Below are 19667 nucleotides of genomic sequence, written 5' to 3'. Positions count from 1 at the left end.
TATTATGCCCACTCAATAGTTTTTATACAATATTGACTTATCCATTATGATTGATAATATAGCATCGATTCATTTTTTTGTTTTCATTTTTCTGTTCTTTTAATAGCAGCTAAACTAATTTTGTCATTTTTAATTTCAGTTGTGTTATGTATAAATGTAAATGAAACTGATTAATATATATTTCACTGATTATTTAAACTATCTGCAATATTCTTACATTATTGAAAGATATTCATTTTCAGATACTTTGGCATGCAAGGGAAGATTTTTTAAAATTTTGGATTCTAACTTTGAGTGGGATCATGTGCATGAATTTTGGGTGTTGGGAAAACATGTACATCTGAATCATTGAGTTTTTCATAAATATAAATAGCTAAAAAATTTTCAAAGTGTCATGTTGTTTTGAAACATCTAATTAAAATGTTATGAATTAAAGCATTTGATTATACTTCGTTATTTGCCATTGACTCTGGTTTATTCTCTTATTTCACTTTGCCACATGTATTTACATTTCAAATCGTGAAAATATTTTTGTTCATTGATAAATTCATAAAAAAAAATTTCACCTTTGAAATAGATCTGAAGGACCGAAAGTTAAGAAGATTTGAAGAAAATTATAAATCAATTTTACTTATTCTTAAGCAGTGTGTGGTATTGAATATCAATTGTCATTTTTATAATCTTTCTTTAGAGAAAAGACATGGAACCAAAGAAGAAATTACTTCTAAACCATCAAGCAGTTGTTCTAATGCTTCCTCTTCTCGTACTTGCTATGTTACTACTACCCCTTCCAGGAATAAAGAAACCACTTGGAAAATGAGCAAAGACACTTCTTGTGGTGCTGTTCTGCCATCCTCTGTGAATGTAAATACATCAGCAAACATAGTAAGAGTAAAATCTCAAAAACCAAATTTAAAGGTGGAGACTGCACCATACCATAAACATTCAAAGTCACGTTTATTGACTTTAAAGAAAAATAACATTGAACCAGAGCTTTCTGTAATGAAACTTCCAGCCGTGACTTCTAATATTCCGTCTGCATCTATTTTGCAACATACATCAAACAGTTCTCTGTGGAATGATTTTTCTCCATCTGTTGAAAATAAATTTGGTAAAGATTCTGTTCAATCTCCTCAATCTAATTCAACATCATCTATAACACCAGATTCACCAGATTCTCCATTGGCAGGAAAAGAGGCGCCCTTGATACAAAAACTGGTTTTAAGACGAGGTAATTTTAAATGCATATTTTTTTTAAGTTAGTCAATGCATGAAGAAAGGTAAGCACAAGTACTGAAATTGTTATTTTGAACAGCATGTTCATTGTTCAAAAGTCTTTTTTTTTCTTTTCATAATTTTAATAAATTATTGTATTTATTTTCATTAGATGTTTTTGTTGTCTGCATACTGAAAAGATTTTCTTCAAATCTGTGAATATAAGTTCGAGAATATTGAGTATCTGATGGTTTGTTGCAATATAGATTCAAAATCAAGGAACTGTATCTCTGATATTGGTTGCTGTTTGTTGGCCTTCAGTTAAATAGATTTGATGTGATTTGAATGCAGAATTTGAAAGGCAGCATGATTGCCAGGAAGATTCATGAATTTTCTTCTGACCTTGATAGACAAAATAAAATGGTTTGCTTTCTGCAGATTTATATATTTTGCTTCAAACAAATAGAAATTGAATAAATGGGGCCTGTTGACTGCAATGTTTAAATTTCATGTTCCATTCATCTAGTTTTGAAATATGACTACATTCTTATGGAGACTTATAATGTATTCTATAACTTGATCTTCTGTCTACATTGATTTGAAGAAGCTGATATGTTAATGATCTTTTATTAATATTATGGAACTGATATTTAATATCTGCAGTCTAATCATACCGGTTTGCAGACTAAAGATTGTCAAATAATTAGCATTAGGTCAATCTCATCAGTTGACTTTTCCTTATCAAGATAATTCAGGTAATATATTTAGATTAATTATCTTTTAATAAGTTTTTAATTTTGCATTTATTTTATTTCTAAATATGAGGTATCCTTTTAAATATAAAAAAATTATTATTCATAGCAAAAAGCTAGAGTAAAATTTATCTTTATAATATTTTATTTTGCAAACTTTTTTAAAAGTAAAACTACCTTTGCAGCGTTCTTAATCTAAGATAATTTTTTATAATTGGATTATGATAATTTAATTTAAAAAAATTATGTGGCAAAGTAATGAAAAATTGCATAAGCTAATTTTTTAATTTTTGTGCATTGTACTGTGTTTTCAAAATAGCTTATTTATCAAAATTTGCATATATACTTATTTTACTTCCTTTTCAAAATTGATTTTTTTTTTAAATTTGATTTTGCTTAAATTAAGAAAAAGTATCATGCTTTTCTGTTTTCAATGACAAGACGACATAGGCTGATATTAGTCTTTTCTTCAGAATTAGAACATCACAGATTCAGAGCTTACTTTCCTTGATGGTTTACTGCGCAGAAGTGTAATACATGTTAAATTTATTCAGTTTAAATATTCTCTTATTCGTCCATCAGTGTTTTAGATATTTGGAATGAGGGGAGCTTGAGTGTTGTAGATATTTGGAATGAGGGGAGCTTGATATTTGGAAGGAGGGGAGCTTGAGTGTTGTAGATATTTGGAACGAGGGGAGCTTGAGTGTTGTAGATATTTGGAACGAGGGGAGCTTGAGTGTTGTAGGTATTTGGAACAAAGAGAATTTGGGTGTAGTAGATGTTTGGAACAAGAAGACCTCAGGTGTTGTAGGTATTTGGAACAAAGAGAACTTGGGTGTTGTAGGTATTTGGAACAAAGAGAACTTGGGTGTTGTAGGTATTTGGAACAAAGAACTTGGATATTGTAGATATGTGGAACAAGGAGAGCTCAAGGGTTGTCCACATCTGATTGCATATAAAACTTATGAAATGTAATCCAAAATAGCCTTTGTTCAAATGAGGCATGATGAACTAAATAATAGAAAAGCCGTTTATTTTCTTGTGCTCTCAAAAGTTCTCAGTTTCAGAAAAATTTGATATTTTATTACCTAATTTTTCATTGCCTGGTTGGCAAAGCTAGTTTATCATCTAGTGATTCAGAGTTTTTTTTAAATTTATTAATTTTACAGTTAAAAAGTGGTTAATTATGAATCTGGAATTGAATTTGAAGTTCCCATAAATTATTTAGATTGCTTGATTTGCATTTGACATTATAACAGTAATTAGAACTACTGTTTGAATCATGCAAATATTAAAGGGTCGATCAAGTAATTAAAATATATCATTTTCAGGCTTCATATCAATGACATCTGAATAGTATGCTAAAATTTTAGATGCTACAAATTGTGATTGAAATGTCATTTGAATGTTTTCAAAAGTTGGAGTTTATATTTTGTTTCTCTGTATTAAGGATAATTCAAAATTCTAAATTTTTATATATTTCTTCCAGAATATTTTTTTTTTTTTTTTGTTTTTTTTTTTTTTTTTTTTTTTTTTGTTCTACATTTGTTTGTATAACTTTTAATAATGAGGTTTATACGTATTTTGTCAGGTAAGTTTACTGTGCTGTAGCACTTATATCATTTTTTTTTTTTTAAAGATATAGCAAGAAAAGAAAGGGGGGAAGGACAAGAAGACTATGTACAAGTGAGGGAAAAAATCTTTGAAACTAGATTTATCCTTTAGTTAGAAGCTTTAAGAGATAATGACTGCTAATTGCGTACTTCAAATGTAGTTTTTAAAATATTCCTTTAGAAATTGGGGATAATAAAATAACTGAGAGCCCCCATTTTTCATAAATTAGTTTAATCTGTCATCCTCTGGGAATTTTTTATGAGATAAATTTTATTCTTATTGTTATATGGATATTTTCATTTGAAATGCTTTTCATGTATTTCACTTGAAGATTTTCTGGAACTGTATTCTTCAGTTCTCTAGATCTCTGTATTCCTCAATCCTCTATATCTCGGTATTCCCTCCTCTTTTTAGTTTTTGTCTTTATTTCCAGTATATTCAATAAAATATTGTCTGAAATTATTTCTTTTGCTCAGTTGCTTCATTCCTAATATATTTTAATCTATTTGTATTTGTTTACTTCTTATTAATTCTATTAAATTGTTTTTTTGTGAGTTTTAGTCTTCAGTTTATACACTTTTGTAATTTTTCTGGTTATTTATATATTTATTTGTTGAGTAGCTTAAAATCGATCAATATCTCATAGAAATTTATCTCTATGAAGTTCATTTATTGTTTATTGTACAATTTCCATGAGAGTTTTAAGGTTTTATCAGCTTCTTGTTGCATTTTAATTCACAATGGAATACATAATTGATTTTATTGCCCATGGCATTTTAAACGTGTCTTTAATTAAACAGAAAATATTGAATTTTGAAGGAACTTGTGATATTGCATAATATGTCTATTGAACTTTTTTTCAGTGTAACCTTTTTCTATTTACTGTTGTATGAAATTTCAGATATTTAATTTTCTCATTTGATAGCAAATATTTTCTCGAAAGATTCCACTCTATCGGATGTATTTTTTAAATGCTATAGAAGTGATTAGATAAATATACATTGTGCATATGTATCTTGCATATTTATGTTTTGAGTTTTTATTGACAGAAATGACTTTAATGAAGTAAATTATGCTATCTCTTTAAGCTGTGATTTTTATTTCATTAATTTTTTAATATTAGAATGGTATAAACTGTAATGATGCTTACTTAAAAGGTAAGATTTTCATCACTTTTTTAAAAAATCGTGTGATGCAATTATATTTATCAAATATATATTTTAGAGCTATGTTTTGTTTTTAAAAGCTCTTTTTGCAACCACCATATAACCTTCTTATGTCAAATTGTGGTATATTTCAGTTATGCATGTTTATTAAACCTTATTTTGCATTTAAAATTTTTGTTCCATATTTTCCTGAAGTATTTATTTCTGTTATCTTTATTTTGAACCTCAAATTAGGTTTAATTTTTTTTCGTTTAATAGTTTTACAGACGAATGAGGATCCTGCAGTAAGAAGACAATCTGCAGAAGGTAATTTATTTTTTCTTGCGATATGTTTTGGGAACAAAACAGCACATCATTTCCTGCTTTCAGTGCTACATTTATTACCTCAAAATTAGATTTACATTAAATTAAAATTGAGCTAATTTAAAAGGCTCAACTCTCAAACTGGCATTTGTATATGAAAATAAAATCTTAAATCTGTAACATAACTCAAGTGATCGTTAAATGCAGTTACGTATTCATATTTATATTGCAATGAATGGTTAGAAGTTAATCGCTGTGAAAAATTATATTAAATCATTACATTATCTTTTTTTTAAAATTGATATGCATAATCATTTTAATGCATTAAAATTTACTTTGTCTTGTAGCTGGCATAATTGCAATGCTACATTTGCAATTTCTGAGAGTTCAAATAGTATGTTTCTTTTTTGTATTTTGATACGTTAAATTGAATGAATGTACTGATGAATTTTGTAACTGCTATGGACTACTTGTTAAATTAACTGAATTATTTTTATAGGACATAACAATAGATTATAGTTAAACATCTTCTATATATAAACAATTTTTTGCTGTAACTTTTATTGAAACAAGACTATTTTCAGTGTAATTAGCTTTGTAAAAATGTTAAGTTAAGGCATGATAAAAAATAGGTCCTTTTTTCAGTCATCACAAGCATGAATCATTAATTTTTTAAAAACTAAAACCTGTTTTTTAGCCTTATTTCTTTTTATTTATAATTTCCTTTTGTATTTATATGTTACCTTATTTATTCATTTCCCTGTTCTGTTATACTTCATCCCTGAAATATATTTTTTCCCATCTCCTCTACAAAAAAAAAAAAAAAAAAAAAAAAAAAAGTTTTAGATTTTGTTTGAATTGATGGATCTATCTTGGATAGAATTATAAAGAGAAATTTTCAGAAGAAGAAAAAGAGAGTGTCCTTCTTGGTTCTTATTTAAAAAGAAAAGAGAGAGAAAAAAGCCAAATCTGAATTGGTATTCCTTGTGAATTTTTAAATAACAATAGTTTGCAGTGCAAGAACTCTTCCATTTTCCTAAACAGTTTGTGCAGTTCTGTTGGAATTTGTTTATTAATTCATTTTGTATTCACATTTTTAGAACTGTCTTCATCCCTAAAATTAGTAATGATTCTGTATTTTGATTTCCTTTTCTGGTGTCTTTTGCTTCTCTTCAAATGTATTCCTATTTCTTATGTAGTTTTTGAGTTTCTTGTTATGGAATATTTCCACTTGTGGATTTTAACTTTTAAAAAATTTAGTTAACTTTTTAATTAAGGGAATAGTGGACTCAATACATATATATATATTGCAAATTAGTTAAATACATTATTATTAAAAGAAATTTTTACTTAATTGTTTTTATTATGAAATAATTTTTCTTATAAAAATGTTAGGGAAAAAGTGATTGAATGCTATGTAGACTGTTCTAAAAAGAATGATCATAAATTAATTAAAAAAAAATAGTTACTCATATTCATCCTCTAAATATTACATGCTGTGCACATGTTCAATCCCTATAAGCAATAATCACTATATAGATTTCTGGTGATAATTATTGTTAAAGCAAAACCATAATTTCAATGCCGTGAATTGTTGTTGCATAAATTTTTGGAATTGGTGAAAATGAAGCAGTGTGTACTTGGTCATCTGTCAAATCTATAACAATGATGTGATAATCACAAAACATGAGTAAATTTATTTTTCACTTAACCTGCTATGTATGTAATATTAAATTTTTCTTGAATTTTTATGATCTTTGAAAAATTCGATAATTTTTTTTATTGATGAACAACCCTTGAATTATGTAATTTAATTTAAATCATTTGTATTTTTCTGAATCAAATTTGATTCTTAATCCATTGAACTGAAGTGATGAGTCCAGTTTGTCATGAATTTTTTTTACATACTGACAATTATGAGCTAGCTGCATTTGCCAGAAATTTATTGAACATTGATGATTTTTATGAAAAATTTTATTTATGAAAAAATATTTTAATGAAGAAAAGTCCTGTAAATGTATATTTAAAAAAATAAAACAAAGAAAATTTAATTGTTCTCTTGAGCAATGCTGAAAATAAATGACAATCTAAAATGTTAATTATCTATTAGAAATTGAAACTTAAATGTATCTTTGATTTATTTTAATGTATAATAAGAATTCTTGCTGTTAATTTTTTTAAAAAAATTGTTTACTTTGAGCATTTTCAGTGTATTTGAATTTGAAAAAAAAAGTTTTTTGATAATCACTAAAAATATACTTACTCCCTTGAACCTATTATTTATTTTATTTAAGTATTCTTATTTAATGTTATTTTATTCACATATAAACATATATTTGTCAGATGAAAGTATAAATGAAATTTTAAGTTTTGGTCTTTTTGCTAGTATTAAAGTCCACCTTCCCCTTAATACTGTTTCTATATTTGAAGAATTTATATTACTTTAATTTGCATTATTATGTAGTAACAAATTGTTTTGTGAAATATGTATGAAAAACTTATATTACTTCAGTTTGTATTGCATTGTATCAAATTGTTTCGATTTTTTTTTTATAGGCACGAAAGGCATGGCTCGGAATAAAAAGGATGCAACCAAACAGCCGTATTTTATGGTGGTTAAAAATAAAGAACATTGCCAAAATCTAATGGCCACCCAACAAAATATGCGAATGCAACCTAGTGTGGGGCATCAGGAAACGTAAGTACTGTAGATATACAAAGTTCCCTGATGAAGTTGAGATTTTTTGTTCCATTCCTTCCCATGATCCTTGGTTCCATTTAATGCTCAAGATCCTTCTTGTGGTGCTATGTAAATAAATAATATAAATAAATTAAATTCTGTTAGATGTCAATAAATTTTTTTTTTAATAATGGGATTCTAAGCTGTGATTATTTTTGCTTTCTCATATTTTTCAAAGAGAAAATATTGTGATCATCAAAAAATTAAAACTCAAGATTTTGTTGAATCTCCATTTGTGAATTTGAAAATCACATTTTTAGAATAATGCCGTATAACTGAAAAGTGCTTTGAGCTAGATAGATGAAACTTGTTTTCTAGTTTGTTCCAGATTTGTATATTTCTGCCATATTTTGAATAAATTTCATTCCAAGGAAATGTCTGTCTGATTGTATAAATTTAAGTTTATTCGTTTACCATGAATCGGAGAGAGCTAGATGGTTAAAATTTGGTACACAGATTTAACATCTGAAAAGTAGATACTGTCAAATTTGGAACTAAATACATCTAGAAATTGACTGTGTTTCAGTCTGTACTTTCATATGCATGTAAATGCTATTATTTTTAATACATTACTTGACTTATGATTTTGTAATTACAATTGTAGTTCTGTGTCAAAATTTAGTTCCAATCGGTCAAAAAAAAAAAAAAAAAGGCATACGAAGTTACAATTTGATTTTCTGGTACTTGTAGCCATATCCTGGCATTTAATTTCCAAATATTCTCAATAATAGACTTTTTAGTAGTTATTGTTTGCCAATGGCATATGGTTAATAATACACAAATACATTTATTAGTGATTATGCAAGGAAATTTCAGGAAGATAACTTCTGCTGGTTATTTTAGGACAAATGTGTATGATGCATGAAAATTGCAAATGTTTGTATACAATGATTTATTTCTATTTTTCAACATAATAAATCATTATTTTATGGTTCAGCCATAATTTTTATTTTGAATTGTGCCTTTTAGAAACTTGATTCCAAAGTGGAATTTATTTCTCATAAATTATAAAAATTGTTTATTTTTGGTATTTATTTTCGCTGATATCCAGCAGTTATTATACAAATATTTAATTGGGATATTTTTTTCCCTTCACTTTTCTCATAGTCACTGCATAGAATTTAGTTTCAAGTTTGGATTTTATATCCTGAAATAAAGGACTTGTTAGAAATATTTAGATACATTTAAAGAAATTCACAAAAACTGAAATTTATGTGCATTCTTGATTTTTTGATATAATGAAAAGTCAAAATATTAGATAATAAGTTGGTTTAAATATTTTTAGTTCTGATAACAACTGATTTCATAGTATAATTAATTCAGTAAACAACTTAACTAACTTCAGTTCATTTTCAGTTTAGAAAAAAAAAAAAAAAATGCTTAAATTTACACAGCACTGAATATGCATCCTTTTTTTTATGTATATCTGTATGTTTAGTTTAAGAACTAATGCATATATTTTTTATTTTTTTTTCAATTTTTAATGTATCTATGGACAGCCCCTGTAAAGATAAATTTATTTTATTGAGAATGGCAAATATATTTACTAAACAGGCTAACATTATAATCATATTTCGCTACATAGTCTTATGCTATATTCATGACCTTGTAAAAAAACATTTAATTTAAAGAGCCAGTTCAATATTTTTCCTGTTTGCAACCATCTGAATTTTGGATGTAAAAGGAGGATCTTGTGCCTGCTAAATAGTCGTTTGCATAAAGAAAATAATCTTGAATTTAGTTGTTTTACTCATACAAAATTTATTGTTTTTGCAGCATCACATAACAGGCCTTTAAATATAATTGGTATGCTTTTTATCAAAAGTGCAAAATATTGTAGTTATGTGTGTGCTTGATGTGTGGCGTGTTTGCAATTATTCAAGATACTGCAACTTTGTCAGTGCACAATAACTTTGCCTTATCTATTTAAATATGTGCATATAAATCTAGCAGAATTCAACTTTTTTTGCATATTATTAATTAGTTCAATTTTTTTTTTTTTTTTTGGTAATTTGTTTTGAAAAGGACATACACATGCAAAAGGACATGATGCATCTTTTTCAACTGTAATTTCTTAACATAGTAAATCAAGACAATCAAAATGGCTAAAGCAGTAATATCTGTAGATCCATTAAATTGTATAGTGAATTAAAAGGTGAAAATTTTAATCAAGGCATTAAATCTTCGTAAAATTGCATCATTTTCTCAATATATAACACGGTAATATTGTCAGACATTTGCAAGTTATCAATTTTCCTTATATATTTCTACCATATCTTTAATGCAAAACTTTATCAACTTTTTGGTTGTTAGAAAATATGTATTTGAAAAAGCCCCCTCCTGCTGTTTTTGCTATTGAATTTACTTTGTCTGCATTCAAAATATTTGTTGTTTTTACTGATAGGATCAGGATTGATTAACTCCATATCCTGTTTCAATTTTAAATGATTTAATTTAGTATTCAAAGTAATTTTTTCCACATACTAAACACAATCAAATTGGGTTACTTTTCATTACTTATCCATGTAAAACCTGTCATCTTCTTAACCTTTCAATGGCAAATGGCTGAGGTCGTACTTTTACCTTGTTTTACTGGCAGACAAACACTCTGTATTGGAAATTGAAGGCATGGTATATGGATCATTAGTGCAACTTTTTGATGCATGGATTCAGAAGCATCATCTGTTGTTGGGGTTATCACCATTAATGTTATCTCTTCTTGCTCTGTTAATTTTCTGTTTCTTAACTACTCATCCCTTCTTAGAAGTAACATGAAAAGAATTGACAATATATGTTATATGTGTTAAACCAGCAGAAAATTTCTATGTTGCTATCTTTTTTTATTGAAAATTTTCTCTGCTTAATTTTACCCTTTTTATTATTTAAAAAAAAGAAAAGAAAGTAAATAAGGAATAAATGAATGAAAAGAAGAAATGAAACATAAGGGGAATAAGCTGTAATGGAAACCCAGAATAAAAATGATAAAAAAGCCAATATTATTAATTCAAAATGTTTTTTAAGCTAAAAATATAAAAAGGGCGGACAATCTTGTTTATCCAATGAAAGGGATAAATTTAATATAATTTAATTTTTACTAATTATATATTATATTAAATAATATTTTACTAATTATGACTATTAAGATCAGCATATTGTATGAAAAGGTAGTCTTATTAATTGTTTTAGCAAAAATTTTATCAAATCAAACAATATATATGTTACTACCAATGTAAGCTAGCATTCTATAAAATGCCAAAAATTGGCCAGCAATGTAGGAATCAGTTAAACATTTCTCATATTGCTTAGCCATTCTGTAGAATTCCAGATGTCAAATTAACAAAATACGAAATGCATTTCTGATATAAGCAGAAGAGCCTGTTTCAAAAAGCATGAGTGAAACTATTTTTGATGGTGGATTAAAGATCATGATGGCATGCTTAACAAAAGGATTTCCCCAGCTACTTGTCATATATGTTTAAAATAAATCATTGATTCACCTGCTTATAAAAAATCCTGTAAAAAGTTTCATATCTTTTTATGGCCATACTAATAAAGATCATGAAGTAAATATTTTGTATATATTGTCCCCCCCCCTTCATACTTTGCCTAAATAACATTTGCTGTTTTATAGAATGCCTAAGTATTGCATACCTTGGGAAAGTATATCTTAATTCTCATATTTCATACTTTGTCTAAAAGTGGCAGTATTTTATAAAATTAGATTTTTTATAGAATGCCAGTGTTTCAGGCATTGCGGATTACATATATAGATATATTTGTCATTTAGAGTATTTTTCTGTTTAAATGTATATACTTCCCTCTAAATGGTTTCGAAATCAATCGTGTTGCAGCTGAAATGAATTTATTGCATAATAGGTTCTAATAAAAATGATTATAAGATATCTGGACTTACTGCTCATTACACAAAATTCTGCACGTTTTTAATTTAATCAATATGATGGTATACTTTTAAAACAGAATATAAATAGGAGAGAAAACTCTATAATTAAATGATTATTCTCATGATATAAGATCATAAAATTTTGTTTTCATCAAGCTACTTATGAGAATTATTATCAATTAGAATGACAAGAAATTATCTAAGAGTTGAACACCATTTGCATATATTTATGCGATTTAAAGATGTAGCTTAAACACATTTTGCAATTTTTAAAAAAAATTTTTTTTTTTTCAATTGATGAAAAATGCTACCAAAAGTTTTAGTTTTAATTTGTTATATTTTTAGCATAGTAATATTTTTATAATTAAAAAATTTGTCTTGCAGAGTAAAATCTCATATAGAGTTAACATGTGACTAAAAATTACTGAGATATGCTTTCTTATTAAATTCAATGTAAAAGATGGTTTATAAAGTAGTTTTTTTCCCCCCTTATAAATTTAAGAAAAAGCATAATTATCTGAAAGGAATAGAAATAACAAATCATTATTCATTTTCAGTTTTAAAGAAAAAATTATGATGTATATGATCATCATAATAATGGTTTTAATCAAATTTAAGTACATTAAAGAATAGAAGAACTAAATTCTTTGGAACTGAATCTAATAAGAAAAGGCAAATAAGACAAACTATAGTCTAAATATCATTTTTTTTTGTCAATTTTTCAGTTTATTTGACTTAAAAGTAAAGCTGTTTTGAATCAAATAAGTTATCAGATGGTTTTGAATATGTCAACAATGTTCAATTTTTAAATGGCAGTTTTTTGATGATTTTTAATCAATGTAATAGTTATGTAACAAAATCTAAAACCTGATTTTATAATGGTAACAGTCTTATATAGCTGCATAAATGAAGATATGAGCTGATATTTTCTGTATTTTAGTGCTATGAGCTGTTTTTTTTTTTTTTTTTTTTTTTGCTTTATCTGTGGTAGTCGTAAAAGACATTAATTTGGACTGTTTGAGTTTTTTAATATTTTACACCTCTAAAGCATTATAGCTACATTAAAAATAGCATAACCAGCTATGTTTGTTTTAATTCTGTTTGTTTGTTTTTCTATTATTAAACAAATTTTAATAATAATCAAATAAGTATTAAACAAATTTTTAGATGAAAGAAATTATGAAGGGGAAAATAAGGTAGTGTTTTTAAACCCCCAACTCCCCGTTTAGTATGTAGAAATTTTTTTATTTATTAAACTAATTTTTTATTAAAATAAATCATCAGAGAAATAATTTTAAATACTGTGTTTTGTGAACCTCTGACTTCCGATACAAATGAGATGATTGAATTACTGTGCAATCTTGGTTTCTGAGGTTTAATGAAGATAAAAGTTGTCAGAGATTAAATTCTCTAATTATTAAAATTAGTTACTAATAAATTTTAATTATATAAGTCACTCCATAAAAATCTGTTGATATTTTAGTTATATAATTCAGGAGGAGGATGGAGATAAAGAAAAGAGAAAAATATAATGAAATAAAATATTTCAATATATTAGTGAAACTTTTTATTTATGTTATTGCCTAAACTTGGTGAAATAAAATGAGATAGTAAAAGTGATCATATGGATTGAATTAAATACTTGCATTTATTTAATGTTGTAACAAATGTATCTGGCTATATTTTTTGTGCTATATGTGCTTTTGGATTCACATGGGTTCTTCTATGACCCCCTTTCATTTAGCAGATTATGTCAAATTACCCCATATACATACGATAAATATTATGCATTCTTGCAAGGATCAAAAGTGAATAAAATAAAAATGTTTTTCTTATGTATTTCATAAGAGCAAATGGTCCACAACTATGTTGGCCTTGAAGATAATTAGCATATTTATTATAAAGTAGTTATAAGTACTTTTGAATTTAAGAGAACGATTTTAATTACTTGAAATATTGTATCAATTTTAAGAATTTTAATCTTATTTTAATAATAATGTAACACAATCCGTTTCTTTGTAGATGGTGTATAGCTTACAGAAACGGTTCGGATAATCATGCAACTGCCTAGAGACACCATAACTTTGGGAGGGGGGACCTCCAAGGATAAGAGTCTTTTTGCTTTATTTTTGGAGCAATTTAGTAAAATGTTTCATTTAATTTACAAGAGTTGTGGACTTGAAATTGCTCAACTGAATATCTGTCTGACTGAAACAAACTATCATTTATATTTCAAAGTAGTATTCTTAGGTTTTAATTTTTCAAATCTTCTTGCTGAAATTACTGTCGAATTTGTTTTGCAGTTACTTAATTGACTTGCGACTTTATCAAACTTTGTTTTAAAATGTTTGAATTGTATATTCAAAAGCTTCATTATTTTTCCATTTTCTTGAAATTATTTTTGAACATAGTTTGTTTTTACGCATGTAAAAAGTGACTCTCTTGAAATTTTTGTTTTGTAATTGCTTTATTTTATGATAATATTTTTTACTAAAAGTTTATACAGGAATTTAATTAGAAGCTGCAAAAAAATAATAAATAAATAAATAAAAAATTGATGTTTAGTTTCGAGAGGCACCTCCCCTTCCCTGAAGGTTGCTTTGCTTGTAGATCTTTACAGGGCATGATCCAGTCCTGTTCCAAAGACAAACATTGTGAATTGTTAATGATCAGTGTTTATTGAATTTTTAATAATAAATATAAATGTGAATTTTCCTGTTTTTATTCATATGAATATTTAGCAAAATAAATTATAAGAATTTATATTACACATTCCAAAAAGTTTGCTATACTTTTGAAGGAGAGCAGAGAAAGTGGCAAGGCATTAGTTAGTCATCTGGTTCTTTAATTTTTCTGTAATCTGAACTTGACATTTACATGTTTTGTATGCAAATGACTGACTAATAATTTTGAATATTTGATAGTGTCCTTGCTGTCTTTGAAATACTTCATTTGTGTTGTTTAGGCTAGAAATTGTTATTTTAGTGGTAGTTACTATCTGTAGTATAGTGAATAAAATTTCTGAAATACTGTAAATTCTTAAAATTTCCATTCAAGTAAATTATTTACAATCAGTATTTATTTCTTTGAAATGCAACTATGCAAAGAGAACATATTTTATTCTCTTTGCCGTTAGTACACTTTTACATACAGTTATGTAATAAACATATGCATAATAATACTGCATGCTATATTCTTATTGATATTTAAATATAAGAGATGCTGAAAATAATTTGCTGAAATATTTACACACTCTAATTTAACAAATTCAACTATGAAAATAAAGAAATGTAACAATATTTAAAATAAACTGTTAATTTGGCAATTATTGATATTTAAGTCAAAAGCTCTTGAATTTTGCAACTCTCTACTGAATTGGCAACCACCACTGATAACTGTCATAATTTATCTCTAATGCTGGGAATTAAATCTAATATTTTTTAACATTTCTAATATTTTTTTTAAGAGTATTGACATTTCAATGGTCTGAGTTTTATGTGTGAGAATTCTGATTCTTTTGTTTTCAAGTCGACAGTAATTTTTTACAGAGCATAGAGTGCATGTTAAAATCATTGTGAGGGCAAAAGCACTGTCAGCAAATTATAATAGAAACAATATCAACTACTTAAAGACAATATAAAAATGTTGTAATCAACATATTTAAACATTTAAAATTTTCTGTAAACTTTTGGAATAATTTCAGTTTTGTGTAGTAATTTATGTTTAAAAAAACGATTACAACCAAGAACTTTAATGTGAGCATGTAAAAAACTATAAAAGTTAATATTAACTTTATTAAAAGCATATTTAAAAAATGTAATATTAAATTTTACGATAAGTGCAGCCAGTTATGTTTTTTCTCAATCGAATATTTTATGAAAAATAAATTGATTATTCATAAAGGTTTAATATGCATATTAGCAAAAGTTGTGATATTAATTTTAAACCATTATGTACTTTAGTATATGTATAAATGTATGCAATTTCATATAACTATTAAATTAAAAATAACTAATTTGGAACATGGCATGTTTTGTTTTGTTTTCCCTTTCCTTCCTTAATTGACTTAAAGCATAGTGGTACGGTTTAAATATTTCACATCAAGTATGGGAATTTCCTGTAATTATATTTGTGAAAATAAATGTTTTCTATTCCATCACTGACCTTAATTTCGTATTTACAGTATTAAAATACATAATTTAAATGCTTATTTAGTGAATTATTTTACTTTTTGAAACTGAGAAATACAAAGCAACATTTAACCTAAATTGCATCCATTAAGTATATTGAGCTACCGTCAATAGTATGCATGGCATAAACTAAATGCTGGAATTCATTTGATAAACTGCAGTTTGATTTTTTCTTCTATTTTTTTGCTAACTACGACTGACATAATTTAGTACTCCTACTGTGCCATAATAATAATAGCAGTTAATAAATTAATTTTTCTAATAGAGGGAATGCAGCATTTGCTAACAAAATTAGATTGAATTAAATATTTTACTCCTAATTTTGAATTTGAATATTGAAATAGTTTATTAATTTCCACTTATTTCATTTCAAGATTTTAAATTTGTACTTAGGATCTCTTGGCTATGAAGCTTTGTTTTCTTATTCTTTTATGGCAGAAATAGTTGGTGCCTGAAATTCATTTTATTGAATTTCCTTTTTTTATTTCTAATAGAATTCAGAAATTTCAATGGCATGAGTTACTGATTTTATGATCCCTCCTTTACTAAAAGGAATACATCTTATGTTTTTTCTCTATAATATTTGCATTTACATCTCCATTTTATTTATTTTTTTCAAAGAATCAACATTAGCACAAAATTCACCTTGACAATTGTCTAAAGCTCATTTCCAAATTTTTTATATAGTTCTGTTACCTGTAACTTGTTTTGCACTTAGCATAATTGCACCTTTTCTACAACTATTCTTTTGATATGATAGCCCAAGAACTGGACAGTCATAACTTGATTTATACTTGATAGATTTCTCTCTCTTTCATCTTACTTTTACAATGGGCTGATATCCAAATGAAATAAAACAATTGATTTCGATCAGCTAATGAAATTAAAAAAGTATTTATAATTATATTAACTTAAAAATGGAATGATGTGTCAAAACTAATGACAGATGTCATGGAATATTTTGATTTGAAGGTTTTGCAATTTTGCACTACAATGATTCCGTTAAACCAATAATTTCCATTTAAATCTTCTTTTGCTAATATCATTCTTGGACAGATGGAGTCAGAAATAGCTTTCTGCAGTGTTTCTTGAGTAATTTATGTATAGAGCAAGATCATGTATGAAATAAAAATTCATCATTTTCTGTTGGGGAGATTTGTCTTCCTTAATATTATGTAATATTTTTTTAAGTCAGTGCACATATTTATTCAGTATTTATAAGGATTTTTTAATCCCCTGTTTAATGTTGGATTCTGTTTCTAAAAATATTTATTGACTGAAATTCTTCTATGTATGAGCAAACTTACTTGCTCAAGTTTAGTTAAATATGAAATATTTTGAAGTATACTTAAAAATACTTTTAAAATTTAATGATTAATATTAATAAGATTTATCTCCATTATTATGTAGTATTGCTCTATTTTCTGAATGAATACACATTATCAATACATATTTAACCCTCTGAGCACCCAATTGTTTTCATTTAACAGTTTTAAGAATTGATAATTAGCTGTTAAAGTGAAGTTATATTTTTATATTTAATCAAATATCTAAAATCTTGAATATTTTATTCCTGGAATTTTAAGAATATATGTGTGTAAATATGAATAGTCGACTTTTGAAATGAACATAGAAATCCAAAAAAAACTGGTTGTGCTCCTTAGAGGATTATTCATGTATTGTATAAAATATGTAAATGTTTGTAAATAAATGTTAAGTATATAGGACTGTATTGATTTTTAAGAAAAACACTTTATTTAAGAAAAATCGATTTTTTTAATATCAATTTTTGAATAAAGTCAACTAATGAAAATAAATCATGGCCCACAATCCAGTGAGTCAAGACGCACAATTAATTGTTATTTTTAAGGCTTAACAAGCATGTACTTAGAACTTATATCATTTCTACATTGGTTGGTACATATTCTGTCCATTGGATGCATAAAAGTTTTGTAAAATTTTGTCCATTTTATATCAAGCATTTAAACTGACATTTTTATGAATTTCATGTTTAATTTTAAATTTGTATTATTATTTCAGTCAATAAAATTTTTTTTTCTGATTATAGTATTTTTTATTCTATAGAAGTCCATGTAATATTTATTGTTCATTAAGGATATTTAATATGACATTTTATACATATAACTAATATACAACAAGTTTGAAACAGGTGAACAAATTTCATTTCTTTTGTTTTGGTATGTTATGTTTACATAAACTAAATTTTTTTCCTTTATTTTTAAAAAAAAATATTCATAATATTTAAATTTTAAAGCTCATATATAAAAGTATTTTATTTAAATCATCTTATTGCATCTGATAATTTTTATAATTGTATTAAGTAAACACTTATATTTTGACAAATCACCTTAATTTTTTTTTTTTTTTTTTTTTTTGAAAAAGTCCAAATTACCATGAAAAATTAATTGTTGGTTTACATGTAATGTTATGATGAATAATAAATTGAGAGCACTAATTATCAGTTTATAGGATAGTTTGATTTGAATGCCATGTTCCAATCTGATGCATTTAGTCATCAGTTAATAATTTATTATAAATAGTAAAATCATTATGGGAACAAAAATAGAAAAATATTATAAAGAAACAAAAGTCTAAAAATCAAAATTAAATAACAAATACTTAGAATAAAAGTTGTTAGTTTACCTGTCGTTTAATGAGTTTCTAAAGTTTGCTGCTTATCGAGCTTGATTGAATTTTCTGAAAACCATTGAGAATTAGTCCTGATTATGCCTTAAAATGTTTTTTCTTTATATGCTTTTGTGTAAAATGTGTTTTACATTTTCAAAAATCTAATTTTCTAAACTCTATATCATTAAAAAAATGCTTTAATTTAATTTCATATTTTAATTAACTTATTTTTAATCATAAAGATTTTTAGTAGTAGATAGTTCCGCTGATGCTTGAGAAGTATTTAAATTTTTATTCTATGATCAAACATTTGATGCTTATTGAACTTGATCATTCATTTGATGTTAAAAAAAAATCTTTTATCATCAACAAGAAACAGCCACAACAGTATATTCCAGTTGGATTTGGCCATAGTGCAATGGAATTTCTTCAGGGAGTGAAATATCAGTCTCGACAATATCTGCATATGTGAATTGCAATGCTGATGGGAATATATATCAGTGAAATGATAATGTTATTACTCAGATATATTTTATATTATATGATTGGAATATATGCTGTTCTTTTTTTTAAAACTCGCACAGTTTAATATTTTTTATTCATATCTTTTTTATTTTCAAATGTATAGTTTTTGGAATTGTTTAAAAAGTTTACCTAATTTAAACTCCTAAATACATTTTTTTTGTTGAATTATGTTGTTTTGGGATAGAATATTTTATTAGTAGTTTTTTATTCTGTAATTGTATTTTACATATTTGTTTCCAATAATTTTAATTTTTCGAATTTCTCAAAAAATTATTAATTTAAACTTTGCAATGTACTTAAATATTGAAAGCGTAATTGAAAATTTGATTAATGTTGAGAAACAAAACATTTTGTTTCATGTTGGTAATTCTTTCAACAAGTTTATATCGGTGATAATACGTAAAGGCAATTTTTCTTCCATTTAACCTTTTTATTAACTTAACTGTTTGAAAGTTAGAATACCTTTTTGAAGTTTATTATGTATTATTACTCTTGCATTAATGTCTGTTTACTTTGCAACTCTTGTTATTCATATTTTACACATTTTGAAATTGCTGTTTTTAATATCTTTTTCATCCCTGAAATTATAAATTACATTTAAGCTTTTTTAGT

The 19667-nt window shown here is 25.9% G+C and overlaps 1 protein-coding gene across 3 annotated transcripts in view; it reads left to right on the top strand.

Annotated features, from left to right (window-relative positions):
* LOC129965528 (kinesin-II 95 kDa subunit-like) overlaps positions 1–19667 on the top strand; it is a 49164-nt gene that overhangs the window by 11381 nt on the left and 18116 nt on the right. For 2 of the 3 annotated variants that reach the window (XM_056079501.1, XM_056079502.1), the window contains exons 4-6: positions 692–1231; positions 5006–5053; positions 7607–7748. In XM_056079501.1, the coding sequence (XP_055935476.1) occupies positions 692–1231; positions 5006–5053; positions 7607–7748 (730 nt within the window). The remainder of the gene's footprint in view (positions 1–691; positions 1232–5005; positions 5054–7606; positions 7749–19667) is intronic. The other variant, XM_056079503.1, reaches the window with a different exon arrangement.

The sequence above is a fragment of the Argiope bruennichi genome, chromosome 4 (assembly GCF_947563725.1).
Source record: "Argiope bruennichi chromosome 4, qqArgBrue1.1, whole genome shotgun sequence".
In the NCBI taxonomy this organism is placed as follows: Eukaryota; Metazoa; Arthropoda; class Arachnida; order Araneae; family Araneidae; genus Argiope; species Argiope bruennichi.
Note: the sequence above shows the minus strand (reverse complement) of the source record. Positions and strands in the feature narration are given on the sequence as shown.